This window comes from Copadichromis virginalis, linkage group LG18 (genome assembly GCF_057382275.1).
Source record: "Copadichromis virginalis isolate Kocher_CV1m ecotype Utaka linkage group LG18, C_Virginalis_male_GT1.1, whole genome shotgun sequence".
Lineage (NCBI taxonomy): Eukaryota > Metazoa > Chordata > Actinopteri > Cichliformes > Cichlidae > Copadichromis > Copadichromis virginalis.
In genome coordinates, this window is record NC_140635.1 from 10,920,238 (window position 1) to 10,936,733 (window position 16,496).

Sequence of the window (16,496 nt, forward strand, 5' to 3'; positions counted from 1 at the left end):
TTAACTATAAAAGAAAGTTTACAGGATGGATAGGAGTGGAAATGAGTACATGAGGGGGACAGCTCAGACTGAGCGTTTGGAGAAGTTGGAGAGGAAAGGCGGAGATGTTTTGGACATGTGCAGAGGAGGGATGGCGGGTGTAATGAAGTTGGAGCTGCCAGACAGGAGGGGAAGAGGAAGACCCAGAGAAAGTTTATGGATGCAGAGGATTTGTGTGACAGAAGATGCTAGGGATAGGGAAGGAAGGAGATAATCTGCTGTGGTGACTCCTAAATGGGTTTAAAAATAGAAAAAAGATAAACACTGTGCTGCTGTGTTGAAAGGGGTGGTGGTGGGGTGGTAAAGCTTTTTTTTTTTTTTTTTTTTTTTTTTTTTTAAATGGGAGTGTATGGGGTCTGTCTCAATTTTTAAGCAGTTGTACGTACAGTGAGGGAAATAATTATTTGAATGTAAAGAGCGAGGACTCTGTGTGGACAGTGGGGGAATCCCCTGTTGAATTTGTATTGAACAGTCTCTAATTGTTATAATAGTTTCATTATAGCAGAGAGAGAGAAAGAATATTAACCAAAAATCCACAAAAAAATACATTACATAAAAGATATAAGTCGCTTTGCATGTCATTGAGTGAAATAACTCAACCGGAATTCCCAGATTGGCTGTGTGTCATACAATTAGTCAATTACAGATACTCTTACTGATTGCAGCTTATTTTGTGTATAAAGCACACGTCCTCACAATGATTTTTCCCCCTCCACCATCATGGGAAAGACCAAAGAGCTGTCAAAGGACATCAAGAAGCAGACCGTTGACCTGCACAAGGGTGGAATGGACTACAAGACCACCAGCAAGAAGTTTGGTGAGAAAATGACAAATATTGGTGTGATTATTTGGAAATGAAACAAATAAAAATGACCACCAATTGCCCTCAGTCTGGAGCTCCATGCAAGTTCTTGCCTCATGGGGTTAGAATGATCATGAGAAAGGTGGCGGATCAGCCCCAAACTGGGAGGTAACACACAATGCAGGGTCCACAAGGTCCCTCTGCTCAAGAAGGAACATGTACAGGATGATCTTAAATTTGCCAGAGACTGCTGTGGTCAGATGAAACCAAAATCACACCACCCCCACACTTAAGCACGGAGGAGGAAACATGCTTTGCAGCTGTTTTTCTATTAAGGGTTCAAAATCCTGAACAAGAGCCTCCTTCTCTCAGCCAGAACACTGAAGATGACTCACAGATGGGTCTTCAAGCATAAGAATGACCCAAAACCAAGGTAACAAAAGAGTGGCAGAAGAAAAATGTACCTCACTGTGCACTGACATCCACACGCTTCTTAGACCATTGTGATATGGAAAGCAAACCACAAGTGAATTAACACATATGAGATCCTTAAATTATTGAAAGCATGCCCAGTTACCCATTGCTTTGGTTAACCTTCTAAGATCCACCGTTAATGAAACAAATGGACTTTAAACATCTTTCTAATACTGTAGGGTCTTTACAATATAAAGTATCTTTAGGTGGCTGTGACTGTGAATTTATATTAGTAAAACTGAACCAAAATGATATGAATGGAATTGAATTAACATTGACTTTGTCATTATTTTAGTTTAAACTGGGCCACCCTCAGCTCCAGGGCCCATCAGCTGCAGTCCAGCTGTAGGCCCACGAGCACATTTGACCTGTATTGCCAGTTCAAAGGTAACAGCTGTGCTTTGGGTTCACAGAGCAAGCTAAATAAAAAAAGGAAGATAAATCCTCACATTAAAATCCCAGATTAGATTTTTCCAGTTCCAAATTCTCTCAGCGGTGCACTGTGTTATCATTCTGCCTCTTTCTGCCTGACTTATGATTCAATTTTAACTTTGTTCGTCTCGGCACTGGTGAAATCACATGTTGATTTTTACAATTTACCAGTTTAGAACTTTTTGAATTTCAAGGACTACTGGAGTATAGTGTCTGATCAGATCAGTGTGCCTCAAAGGTAAACAACACACAGTATTGGTATCAGATAACTCTTTTGTTAAAAAATAAAGATGAAGATTGGCATTCTGTTAATAACACACAGAATATAAATAGTTGTCTATATGTATTTTACTCTGATTTTGTACAGTAATGATTACTTGTTCTCTTGGTTCCTACACCTATACTTTGACTTGTATGAATTCAGAAGAGGAAACCAGAGAAAGAGATGAGAAAAATGAAAAATCAGTGAATATGACTGACAGCACTTTTTTCTGTAGATTAGATATAATTCAGGACAACATCATACCACCAAGTTCATGAAAGTATAAATATTTCATAGAAAAGTTACTTATAAACGCTTTGCATAATGTTCCCTTTCCTTCTCATTTTGGTTAGCTTCAGTGATGTAGCTGAGGTAAAAAGCATCCCAAAACACAGATCAAACATGTGTGAAAGTGTAATTGTGCAGACAGTTCTGAACATGAGCAGAAATCTTGCTGAAAAATATCTGATCTATTAAGTCCAGCAGTAAATTTAAATAAATGGATTTTTCATTGACTGCATAGTTATATCAGGTTAAGCTTGATATTAGCCAGACATTTTAAGCTGTTACGTTTGGCTCTCAGTCTTCAAAAGAAGACTAAAAAAATGCCTTTATTTGTCTTGAGGGCGATCGTGGCTCAAGAGTTGGGAGTTCGCCTTGTAATCGGAAGGTTGCCGGTTTGAGCCCCGGCTTGGACAGTCTCGGTCGTTGTGTCCTTGGGCAAGACACTTCACCTGGTGGTGGTGGTCAGAGGTGGCGCCAGTGTCTGGCCTCTGTCAGTGTGCCCCAGGGTGGCTGTGACTACAATGTAGTTTGCCATCACCAGTGTGTGAATGGGTGGATGACTGGTTGTGTAAAGCGCTTTGGGGTCCTTAGGGACGAGTAAAGCGCTATACAAATAAAGGCCATTTACCATTTGACTCTAATATGATAATAATAATCATAATAATAATGCCAGACTACCTGGGAGCCTCACTGCATTATGTTTCAAACAGTTAAATGAGATGTTGCAAGAAAGGGATATTAAATAAAAACAAAAACAACTCTTCTCTGGTTGGAAAAGCACTCATGTCTTAACTCAAACAGTGTACGCCATCCAGTACACTTATTTGAACAAATTTCAGGCAACAGTAAGTGACATATAGTTAGATTCACACTTTACCTATGGCAGTAACATTGTTTAAACACAGCACTGTTTAAAAGTCTTGAGTTTTCCAGGCTTCTTGAAGGACATTCAAAGCTCTTCTTTGGATGCTGGCTACTTTCTGTTATGTTCTCCATCAAAATGATCTCACACTGCTTCAACAATTTTGAGATCTGGGCTCCTGGGAAGCCAATCCATGACTAATGAAGTTTCATTTAGTGTTTTTCTATCCAGCTTTACTTTTATTGGCAGTGTGTCTCGGTGTTTCATTGTCATGTTGAAAAACCAAAACATTGTCAATCAGAAGACTTTCAGATTGGATGAAAATCTAACGATGCTCTTCTACTTTCAGAATTCCATCAATTTTGACAAGATCTCCAAAACTATTGGCTGAAACGCAGCCACACCCATGACAGAGCCTTCCCTTTGTTTTACAAATGGCTGTATACACTGATGAACCTCCTGACATCCTCTGTATACTTTAACAATAATGTGAACTAAAAACTCCATGAGACCCGATGCCACTGCCACTCTCCCACTGAGACCATTTCTGATGAGGCTTCAATGGACACTATATGTCAACAGGAGGGCCAGATACATTTCTCTGGTCCTGTGTCAGGTCTTTACCTTTTCTCCTCAAGGACATGCCAATCAAATACTGTTTATCTGCAGTAGATAATTTTTTTAAGCCTGTCACTTCTTCTTTTATCCCCCACGTGTACACACTGTACACCATACTGAGGCAGAAATGCAATTTGAAATTGATTCTTTCACTAAGCGGCTTAATTAAAAAACAAAAACCGCAAAAAAACCAAGAAACATTCCTCTGAAAAGGATCAGATGGACTGGACTAAAAATGAGTGAAAAAACAGCCCATGTTCCAAAAAAAAGAAAAAAACTTTGGAAGACCATCGGAATGTCTGGAAAAATCCAAGACCACTTTGAAAAACGAGTCTGGCTCTTTGGAAGCAAATTATGAAGAAATGAGGGGCGGTACTGCATAACCTTAAAGTCCGTCTCTGCCTACACTCAACACACAGCACCCTCTGTTATTATTGTTTCCCTCGTCCTCATGTTCCTGATGTTGTAAAACGCCAGGGCCAGGGCGTCAGCGGCGGTCACGTGCCGCACACGGGGCGGGGCTACGCGTCTCAGCCGGCCAGTAGCAACGCAGCGTCGTTGCAGGTCCCAGCAGCTCCATGGGAGGAAAAAAAAACAGAGAGGAGACGAATAACGGTACACTCCAACATTTATGGAGCCGATCCCCGCATACCACCGCACTGCACCCGCATCTGCTCCTGTGATGAGCACGTGAGGAAACGTGCTTGCAGACGGAGGTGGTGAGCGCGTTTAGGGGCTGAAGAAAACAGGCGGTCCACCATTGTCTGCGTGGAAATAAGAATGGCCTGGATGTGGAAGGTAAGAGGGGGTTTCTCTTACTCATATGCTGCTGTCATTAAAGGAAGAAACGCACATCAGGAGGCTGAGACGTGGCCGGCTTTCCGCCAGTGTGCATTTTAGCAGATGTGCGCTGAAACGTGATCCGGGCAGCTGCATTTGGCAGTGGTGATGCTCGGCGGAGGTAATTAACCCTCCTCTGCTTCCTGTCTGCTGGGCTTTTTTGTGTGTGTTTTGGGGGGGCCTTGTGCAAATATGATGGAAGCAGATTCCTGTGTTTGAGTTTAGTTTTCAACCCATGTTTGTGTTTATTTAACAAACAAGCAAATAAATAAATAAATGGCAGCATCAGCAGGCCAGCCAGATGTGATGTGAACACCTGACATGTCCAGGTGTTCACATCACGTGAGCTGAGGGAAAGTTAACAAATCTCTGACGTCCTGACGTCCTTCACAGGAAGCAGATTTCACTTCGTTTGAAACTTCTTTAATGGGACTACACACTGATTTCTCTTAATAAAGGATGACAGTAGCAGGTATTGTCTTTATGATTTAAATAACTTCTTCGTGAAATGTAGGAATATCATGAAAAATATCGACCACCGCTTTCCAGAGTTCTACACATAGTCTAGTGGTTCAAACTGCAGGGCATGGACAGTCTGCTGAAAATATACAGTGAAATTAAGATAAATGATTAATGATGTAAAGGAATTAGTAAAAAACTGTAACGTGTGGAGAAATAACATTTTTTCAACTTCTGAAGTGGTGTATACCTGAGAAAGTTGGGAACCACAACATAGTGTCTGAAATCTGCTCAGCAGGTTAAAGCTTGCTTAGCTGACAGTGAAAATTTAGGGATTATGAGTTTCAGAAGCAAAGAGTGTTTTAAAATGTTGCTTAATGAATCTAACTAAACTAAACTAATTGGACTGTTTTGTTTTCCCAAGTTATAATTTAGGCTTGAATTGTGAAGGTAGTGATAGTATGGGCAGCTTTTTTTCCTGTCAAGCCAACAGATATTTAGTTAAAATGGTTATTGCTGAACTCTTAAAGATATTTTCAAAGTATCTGTCTATCATTCATTTTCTTGTCCGATTCAGGGCCGTGAGGATGGTCAACCTTTTGCCCCATGACAGCCGAACAGGTCTCTGGACCACTGTTGGGCTTAATTTAGACCTCTGTTGATTCCATGGAGAGCTTATGATGTAGCCTTTGCAAATGGCCAATGCCGCTCCCAGCCATAATAACTGCATGGACGTCATCAAAGCGATGTGTAGTTAAATTTTTAGTGAAGTTTGTGTCATGTTACAGTGTAGGATTTAAAAAAGCTTTGTGATTATGACATACCTACACTGTTGATTCAACTAGGGATTTATAGCTATGTGTCATAATAGATTTCGTGTAACCACAGACCCTTCTGAAACCGACATGGTAACCCACGGTGTAACCTGAAATGTAGCCACGTCATGGTGATACAAGGACACTGACAGGCCTGGTTGGTACTATCTGTATCCTGCTACTTTGACGGATTCATTTAAATCGATCAGAAGATAATGGACTGCTCAAGGAAAGAAGTCTGAAAGTCCATCCATCCATCCATCCATCCATCCATCCAACCATCCAACCATTATATCACTTAAGACCAAAAAAAAGCAAAAATCTTTAAAACTGTGAAGCAAGAATGAGTGTGTTTGTCAGGACTGAAGCAATTGAAGTTGATTTTGACGTTACATATTCACTGGCCACTTTATTAGGTGCACCTTGCTAGTACTGGGTTGGACCCCTTTAATCTTCAGAACTGCCTTATTTCTTTGTGGCACAGATTTAACAAGGGGCTTGTAACATTCCTCTGAGATTTTGTTCCATATTTGATGTGTTAGCATCACACATCTATGATGCAAATTTCCCATTTCACCGCATCTCAAAGGTGCTGGATTGAGCTCTAACTGAGACCAAGAAGGCCATTTGAGTGCAGTGAACTAATTTTAATGTTCAAGAAACCAGTTTGGAGGATGATGGTACAGTGTGATCATAAATTAATGGACATGGTGAAAAACAATATTCAGGTATATTGTCAGACTTTAAAAAATGCTCAGTTGGTAATAAAGGGCCCAAAGTGTACCAAGAACATATCCCCTCCAACATTACAACAGCATAGGCCTGAGCTGTTGATTCAAGGCAGGGTGGATCCACTCTTTGCTGATGTTTACACTAAATTCTGACCCAGTCAACCTAATATTGCAAAAGAAATTGACGCTTATCAGACCAGGGAACATTTTTAAAGTCTTGTTTTTTCTTAGCCAATGTGAATTGTACTCTTAGTTTTCTGTTCTTAGCTGATAGTAGTGGAATGTGGTGTGGTGTTCTGCTGCTGTAGCCCATCTCCTTTAAGGTTTGAGATGCTCATCTGCATAACTTAGTTGCAATGAGTGGTTATTTGAGTAGCTAGTGGTGTCCTATCAGCTCAAAGTGTTTGGCCATACTCTGACTCTGACATCAAACAGGCATTTTGATCAGTCACTCAGTGGATATTTTTAATTTTTTTTCCAGACCATTCTCTGTAAACTCATGATTGTGTGGTAAAATCCCAGCAGATCAACAGTTGATTAAATACTCAGCAGCCTGTTAAGCACCAACACCCAACCCATCACTTAAATGATCTGTCTTCCACATTTTGATACTGGTTTGAACTTCAGCAGGAAATCTTACCTGAATGGATTGAGTTGCGATCATGTGATTGGCTGGTTAGACATTTGTGTTATTGAGCAGTTGAATGGGGTACCCAACAATAGGCGTGAATGAGTTTTGTGTTGTAACTTGTGTGCTTAAAGCTTAATACGGTAACTTCTTAGTCTGTTGTGCTCGATCGTGAGGTTTTTGATGCTGTAAGAGTAGTTGAACATATTGCGTTGTGCCTTCTAAGAGGATTTTACATGTTCATTTCCCTTTCTCTTAAAAAAAGCATACACAAAATCAGTTCATCACCATTAACATAATGTGTTTTTGCCACGTTTAATATATTATCCTTTTTTATTTTTTTGCTATAGTTGAAAGATGACTGACAGTATCCAAACACCCACGACCTCCTCTTCAGCTTCATCAAGAAACAATATGTCACTTCAAAAACTTTACTGTCACACCCGCATCTGCTCTGTTAGGCTGTTTTTGTTATGGGAGACAGCAGTTAATTTCACACTAGATTTGACACTGTAATATCAAAAACGGGGAAAAAAGAAAATATAATTACACGGTACAAGTTTCAGAGTGACTGAACGAAATGTAAACGAGAAGTGGACGCAAGTAAATGAGCTGTAACTTTAAATTAAATGATACCAGTGTCCTTGTTTCTTATTAGCTCCGTATTATTCTGATGTAGATAGTGGCTATGAGGTACATAAATCCAAACCCACCTAATACAAATGTTTGTGTCTTTAATACTTCAATCATATAATAAATTTTCTTTTTTTCTGATATACATACGCTGCTATAGTGATCATACAAAACATGGCAAGTTTAAATAGTGAGATTAGTCTGTCTACAAGTACTAAGTATATGCACTTGTAAGTACTAAGTAAATAATGTATCTACACAATAGTAAATGTCCTTAACATTATCAAATGAGACGCATACTCTGGCTGTGAGTGCAGAAACGTTCTGATTGTGAATCGATCCAATCAGAATGAAGTTAGCGTAAATATAGAGACGGTAAAAGTTTGCTTGAGGCAGGATGCACTAAGTGTGTAGACCAAGGCTCAGTATGGCATGCTAAGGTAAGTAAAGGGGAAACTGTCAAACATGCAGAACTATTCTAGCAGAATCCAAGAATAAATATAGAGCTGGGAATAAACAGAAACGATTCCCATTAAAGGAGCTATTAGTTGAGGACCTCCAGCATCACATTGACTTTATCATATCATTTATATACTCTCTGCACGAGTTTTAAGGTAAATGTCAACAATTTACTGTCATATGTTCTTGTAATATGTTTAAATGTTGATTTGTCCAGTAGCTGTATAGCGTTTTCATGGATTTCTTGGATGTCTGTGCATATTGTTTTCTTTTTACATTCTTAAATAGGCAATAAAGGATGGATAGATGATGTAATTTAAGTGCTGCAAAAATGAAACTGCAAAATGAAAAAAAAACAACCCCCAAAACAAACAAAATATGCAAATGATTGTGTTCCATTTCTGCTGAATATGTATAGATAATAGCAGTCTTTAGAAAATAACTTTCCGTTGATTCAGTGCAATTAGAAGAGCACCAATAAAACCACAGAGTGATGAAAGTCACGGTGACGTTTGTGTTTTTGTTATTGAGGAATAATGCCTGACATTTTAATCTTTCTGGCAGTTTTCTCTTAAGTGGAAACCTGGGGGGATGTTGAAGTTACATATTTCAGGAATATTATGATTTTTTTTTCTCCATACACCAGTTTTTCCATCATCTCTTTATTATTTATTATTTTATTTTCAAGGTTTACTGCCAACTAAAATTTTAACCACTAACTAATATTAGGTAAACAAATGACTCCATGAATTAAAGCCAGATGTGGAGGTCTGACATGTTAGCAGATATCAGGTTATTGCAGCATCATGTATGCTGCTGAATTTTAAAAGGAAGCTGTTAAGGTTATTTTCGTGGCCCAGGGAAACACTGACAAGATTGTTTTTCATTTGTGAAGTGCTTTTATCAGAGTGTACATTATCTTGGTCACCATTTGTAAACTTATTGGGTAATTCTGGTTTATTGCATCCTAGAGGATTTTCCATTATTGTGACTATTGTGGGTCTCTGGGTCATACTAGCTCAGCACTCTCAACCCCTATTTTAAAGATCTGGGAAATGAAGAGTATCATTAAACTGCATCTGAGTAAACTCAGAAATTACACGCATTGAATTGCTTTTTTTGCTAGCTGCGTTAGAAATCTCCCTCTGGGAATGCTTGTAGACTGACTGACCTAACTGTCCAAATAGTCACTGTTTAGTGTGTGTTTGTGCTGGAGTAAGAGTAGCAATTATATCAGCACACAAAATGACTGTTTTCTTGTTGTGATAGGTGATTTCAGAGGAGCTGAAACACTAATTTGTTCTTACAGCTCCACACCTTGGATTGCTCTCACACATGAACGCATGAAGCTTTTCCATGTCAGGAACAAACAGGTCCCAGTCAGTGCAGCAAGTTTTCCTCCAAAATCAGAGATTTTCTTTCAGAGCAGTTGTTGTCTTTCACAATTTCTTTGCTTCTGCATCCATCCTCCATGGACTCATCACTTTCTTCATAATGTTCCATCAATTTTCTCCCATTTATCTGGGTCCAGGTCGAGAGAGCAACAGTCTAAACAGAGACACACATATCTTCATTTCCCCAGCAGAGATGTTATCACTCCAGCGTGTCTCAGGTCTATTCCAGGGCCTCCTTCTGGTAGAAGTGAAAAACCTAACCTAGGGAATGCCCAGAAGGCATCCTAGTCACCTCAACCACCTCAACTGGTTCCCTTCGATGTGGAGGAGTAGCTGCTCTTCTCTGAACTCCTCATGAATGACTGAGCTCCAGCCATTCGCCAAAGGAGAGCATTGCCACCCTTTGGAAGAAGCTCATTTGCAGTCCTTGTACCCACGATCTCATCCTTTTGGTCACAACCTAAAGCTTGTGACCATAGGTGAAGGTTATTTTATGTGTTTGACCAATATGCTTTCAGATGTATTGGCTCAACAAGGGACAAAGACTGAAAATGACATAAACAAGAATAAATGTATTTTTAGATAGACATTTTAATGTGTTTGTCCCAGTTTTATCATAGTGATTATGTAAATATACACAAACACATTGTTTTATTCACAGTTTCCTACCAAGTAGGGTCTGAAAAAAGAAATGTGACATGCAGAGTTCCCCCTTTGTCATCTTTTGTTTTAATTGGAGTGAGCTCGTCCGTGAAGAGCTGTGCTTAAGCTGGGAAAGGCTGTCGCTGTTGTCCTCTGCTAACAGTTCAGAATAAGCCCTCTATCACATCACATCAAAAGACAACTATTCTGCTTTCATTGCTAACCACATATGGCAGAACAGGGCCAGAGCAGCAAATTCGCCCGACGGGGTGATGTGGGTGCACACCAACCAAAACACACAAGCCGAAATTTTAGATTAATTAATGCGTGCACACACAGACAGACCGTCGTTAGTGGGTGTAGAGCGGTGCTTTTACAACTATGGGGAATGCAGCCAGTGTCCCATTTCTTAAGAGTTTCAGGGATGAATGGCACTTCTCTGAGTCCCTCTTGTCCCATGTGATTATGTTGCTATAGAAAGGGAGCTGATAAAACGTGTCCCGTCACAGTTTTAGAGAAAGCACGGGGTACTGGCAGGATGTTGAATGAAGCAGATACTGTAGTTTGTATTCAAACTGTTATCAAATCCCTGCTCAGATTCCCTCTTGTACCATTCTTCCCTTTATCTGTTTTACTTCTTGAGTGTGAAGTTTACAGGAGAAGTCTCAGAATCCACTGTTTTATAGTTGCCTGGTCGCACAGGGAGACAAAAACTTTAGTCCTAAAGTAGAATAGATCAATTACTTACAGTTAAATAGGTTCTTACGCATTAAGGGTGTGTGGAACTGTGACACGTTCTTAACTACTTCAGCAGAAGTTTAGTTGAAGTTTGCTGAATCCGAATTCGGATACACCCTGAACCCAAAACCATAACTGTTTAGTTTTTGTCTGAAAAGTAAAAATCGAGCTATCCAATTAATGCTTAAAATCAGGGAGGTTTTAGGATTTAAACTCACTGGACATTTACTTAGTTACATCTTGGATTATACAGTTGCTGCAAATTTCCCTGCTGCACATCCATCATGTTAATCTGCTGTTCCACACATCCCAAAGGTGTAGTTCTATTGGATTGAGATCTGGGGACTGGGTACAGGACAATGAGTACAGTGAACTCATTGTCCTGTAAAAAACAAAACAAAACAAAACGGTTTTAGATTATTTAAGCTTTGTGACGTGGTGCATTATCCTGCTGGAAGCAGCAATGACAACACTGTGGTCAGAAAGCAATAATACTCAGGTAGGTTGTAGCCAGAGGATTAGTAAGGAGGAGGTGAGGGCAGCTATCAAGATAATGAAGACTATCAGGTGGTTTGTCCAGATGGCATAGCTATAAAGGAATGATGATGTCTTGGACAGAGGGCAGTGGACATTTTTGGTGAGCCGATGCAAACTGTAACCTCAGTTTTATGTTCTTGGCCGCTGTAGTCTTCGGCTGCTGTACCCCATATGCTTCAGGATTCGAAATGTTGCACGTACTGTCAAGGTCGGCTGTGTGGCAGGCAGGATGAGGACCCAATCGCAAAACTCACGGACTCAAGGGATGAACTCAAAAGGCAGCTTTATTGCTGACAAGATGACAGGAAAATACAAAACTTAAACTGGGCACAAGAAACTAATACTTGGAGAGAGACACAGGGAAATCCACACAGCATGAGGGAGACTACGACACAGAACTGAGGGAGACGCAGACATAAATACACAGAGGGTTAACGAGGGAAGTGGGAGCACACGGGGAACACAGCTGACACAGATAATCATAACGAGACAGGGCAGGAGTGAACACAACATGACGCATACTGACGAGAGACTGTCAAAGTAAAACAGGAAGTACAGAGGTTCAGACAGGAGGAGAGAGCACGGGGAGAACACAGACATAACAGGCTGGGGAAAACATGGAATAAAACACGAAAGGGGACAAGGGCTCATGAATATATAGAGGGGCACACAGGGGGTGAGAGTCACAAAGGGAAAGCACACAGGGAACCACATAACAGGGCAACTCAGGAAACAGAACCTAAACAGGGAACTGAATACAAAAATACAAGAGAACTAAGAATACTGGGCCAACACGGCCCAGGACCATGACACGTACCTGGGTTGTAATGAGTGGTTGAGTTACTGTTGCCTTCCTGTCAGCTCGAAGCAGTCTGGCCATTCCCCTCTGATCTCAGACATCAGAAAACTGTCACTTACTGGATATTTTGTGGGAGAGTAAACTCAACCTGTGTGGCACCAGCACCAATGCTACTTGAAAAGTCACTAAAGATGACCTTTCTTCCCCATTTTAAAGCTGGTTTTGAACTTCAACATATTGACTACGTGCTGAAATGTACTGAATTACTGCAATGCAACTGATTAGATATTTGTGTTACCCAAACAAAGAGGCTTGTGAGTTTATACCTCTTTTTGTGTTTTCATTTGTTTAATTTGCATTTGTGAAAAGTTTTAAAATAATAGGTAGTAATAGCTAGGAGCTAGGGTTGGGTGATACCCCGCTAAAAAGTTGGACACCTTGCAGCCTCAAAATGAATGAATGAACAGGTCAGGATGCCATGCTTTTAATTGAGCATTGCAGCGTGCTAACCAAGCTTGCTAGTGGCAGCTGATAACTTTTCTCGACATTCTCGTCTAAATGTGGTCGTTTCTGGCGGTGGCTAGTACAACACTGACGCTTAAAAATCAAAACCAGTGGGTGAAGCTACTCTAGCTATATGTCTTTTTTACAGAGCATGCCAGTAACCTTGTTCATATTGTCACATTGTCATCATTGTTTGTTGACACAGCAGCCCTGTTAGAAATATTGATTCTAACTTATTTCAAGAGCCACTGCAAAAGGAGCAAATTCAGCCACGCATGAAGACATTTCATATTGTAACATCATTGCAGGAACGTGAAGGTTTCAGTAAAAAATGGTGCAGCTATGTTCCATAATATTTTAGAAATAAAACGTGAGGAGAAATCAGATTTCACCCAAACTTTAGCTGAGTCCTTTTCCTGACTCAAAGACCTCAAAGAAAGTCTTTGTCTTTTGCTCTGCTGTTGCAGTCTATCCTCTGAACCCTTTTGAGCCAACAGAGTACCATTTAAGCGTGTGGCTGCTTTATTATGGTAATGTAACCTACATCTGTTGTGCACATACACACACTGCTGCAGAAGCTAGTACAAGGTTAGCTTATCCACAGTAGTAACCAAGGGCGATCACCTCCCTCCAGATCTGGCGTTAATCCACAGTGCAGCGGTCATAGTAGTGACCTCTCACTTACACAAGGGATCTTATCAGCATCTGGGAAAGACTTCTGATTTTGCCTTACTCCTTCTCATTGGTTGTGTTGTTCAGCCAGTCTCTAATCCTGTTGTGTTTAATCATGTGCTGCTCTGCCAGTTCAGGCTGCTTGAGCTCTTCCGATACGAGTTGAGCTGCCAGCACTGGCCATCCTTTTTTTTTTTTTCTCTAGTCCCTTTACTGGACTAAACACAAAGAAACGACACACAGTTTAATGAAAGAGGTGATATGGCAGCCTACAAATTAAGTCCCGCTATAATTGCAGTCACGGTCAGCAGCATAAAATTACACGTCGCTCACAAAGAACCTCTGGGCCATAACCCCTATTATTACTGTACATGCGTTCACGGTGGAGCTGTAATGTCAAGGTTGAAGTTTTAAACTTTAATTACCCCGAAACAAGGGGACAGAGTGACAATTCATGCAGAAAATATTTGAGTGCAGTTATTAATCTGCCATTGTTTTTCTTTAATCATTACAGTCGACTGCACTCTTATAGCTGTATTTTCATCTGAAAAGTTTAGGTTGCTTCAGTTTTTGACTGAATAGAAATCCTAACTTTCAGAAACACCGGAGTTATTCTCAGGGGTTTGGCTTAAATCTCAATAAAAAAAAAAAAACCCCAAATGTCCATATGGTCCCTTGATTTGGGGAAAATACATAAAAACTGTTGGTACCAAACTTGGCAATGTTTTTCTTCAGTAATCAAGTGCTTCTGTTTTTAAAGTTATTGCTCCAGTCATTTACCATTGCACACATTTAAGAGTCAGCAGAAGCAGTTGTAGCGGGGAAATGTGAGGCAGCTGGCTGCATCTGGATTTAGCACCTCCTCCTCTGTTTTTCTTTGAATGCATATCAAATTAGCTGTGTGGCAAGCATTTTACCAGTGTGTCACATAGCTACATAGATAAGTAACAGCACATGCTGAACACAAACACGTTCAGGACCTCTCGGACAGCAGGTCTGTGGGGCTTAAAGGGTCACACGCCACTTCAGGATTAAGACTGGCATCTCAACAATTCACTGTCCACTGGGATTTTAACTTCCACTTGTAGATAACACTGAGTCAGTGAGTCAGAGACAAACCTGCCAAAGTGGCAGATCCTTGGTGGTCAGATGGCAGCATCCGGCCCTGATGGTTCCCTGGACCAGCTTTGGACTTTTGGGTTAGAGAATCATCCAGGCGGCCACCAGCCAACTTAACAGCAGCGTGGGAATGGTAAATACCGGATGGACATTCTGTGTATGTATGACGGCAGATTTGTCTCTGAGCTGTGAACACCTGCTGAGAGAGGCCCTGTCTGTGATTTGGTGAATATTCAGGTAGAGTACAGAGCAGAAATTAAAAGTGCTAGGGAAGTGAATCAGCAAGCCAGGTTTTAAAAAACATTATTATTTTCACTGTGATTTCTGATTAATTAAAAATGTGAATGCTCATTGTCATTCTCCACAAATGTAATCTTTCTAGCATGTATCATTTTGTCTGACCAACCCTCTAAAGTAAAAAAAAATGAGAAAAGAAGGGAGGATGAAAAGAACATAATAATGGATTGGATTTATATAGCGCTTTTCAAGGCACCCAAAGCGCTTTACAATGCCACTATTCATTCACTCTCGCATTCACACACTGGTGGAGGTAAGCCACGGTTGTAGTCACAGCTGCCCTGGGGCAGACTGACAGAAGCGAGGCTGCCATATCGCGCCATCGGCCCCTCTGGCCAACACCAGTAGGCGGTAGGGTAAAGTGTCTTGCCCAAGGACGCATCTGTGACCTTCCGGTTACAGATGCGCTTCCCAAACCCCTGAGCCACGGTCGCCCCAATATGAACATTACCCTGTCATATGTTATAGTCAGCAAATGTTTGGTAAAGTGCTTCTACTTTAAAATTACTTTTACGGTTAATCATCACATCACATGAATTCTTAATTTGAAATGAACTCCAGCGTAGCTCATTTTTAGACCTGCTGTAGGTTCTGTTTACAGTTGCACTGAATTGTCACAGCAGAATAACCACTGGAAACTCCTGTTCAAGATGTTTGAGTTCAGGTAAATGGTAAATGGCCTGTATTCGTATAGCGCTTTACTAGTCCCTAAGGACCCCAAAGCGCTTTACACATCCAGTCATCCACCCATTCACACACACATTCACACACTGGTGTTTATAAGGTGCTAATAAGCTTAAATCAAGGTTGAAACACTGGATTTTACAGCAAAACGAAAGTTTTTTGTAATTATCGTTTTTCAAGGAACTAATGTTTAAACTTTAGTGTTACGGTTTTCGAAAATGTGAAAACGTGTCCTCTGTCTTGTCTTCCATTATGTGATCTGAACCTTTTTTGTGTTTTGGACTGTTGGTCAGACAACAAAAAGGAGTGTAATTTGAGTAATTAGATTATACTCTGAAGCAATATGGCAGAACGGTGTCCTACACCTAGGTGGTAAATAGAACAGAACCCCAGAGTCACAGATGATGGTGGCAAGGGAAAAGAGTTAGCAGATGGTTGATGGAGACTTCAGATGAGTCTCTCTGAACATCCAGGATGAGGTGAAGTGTTGCAGGAAGGACGTTCGGAAAGGCAGGATGACAGATAAGCAATGAGGCAAGAAGATCAGTGGATCAAAGTAATGATGATGAAAATGACAATGAGTGTTAGAGAGAGTTTGAGACCAGAATTGACAAAAAGGAGGAGAGCAGCATGAATCGATCAGACACCCAGGAATGCAGACAGGTATTGGAAACCACCCTTTCTAGATTTAAACAGTTTAGTTTTCTGCTACCCTTTTCTTCCCTTGGACGCTTTCCAGCACTCTTAACCACAAATTTCTGCACAATTATC

The 16,496-nt window shown here is 40.6% G+C and overlaps 1 protein-coding gene across 1 annotated transcript in view; it reads left to right on the forward strand.

Moving 5' to 3' along the window:
* The first annotated feature begins 4,333 nt into the window (after positions 1-4,333).
* st6galnac3 (ST6 (alpha-N-acetyl-neuraminyl-2,3-beta-galactosyl-1,3)-N-acetylgalactosaminide alpha-2,6-sialyltransferase 3) overlaps positions 4,334-16,496 on the forward strand; it is a 110,115-nt gene continuing 97,952 nt past the window's right edge. The window contains exon 1 of the mRNA XM_085440025.1: positions 4,334-4,572. Within this exon, the coding sequence (XP_085296151.1) occupies positions 4,555-4,572 (18 nt within the window). The 5' untranslated portion in view covers positions 4,334-4,554. The remainder of the gene's footprint in view (positions 4,573-16,496) is intronic.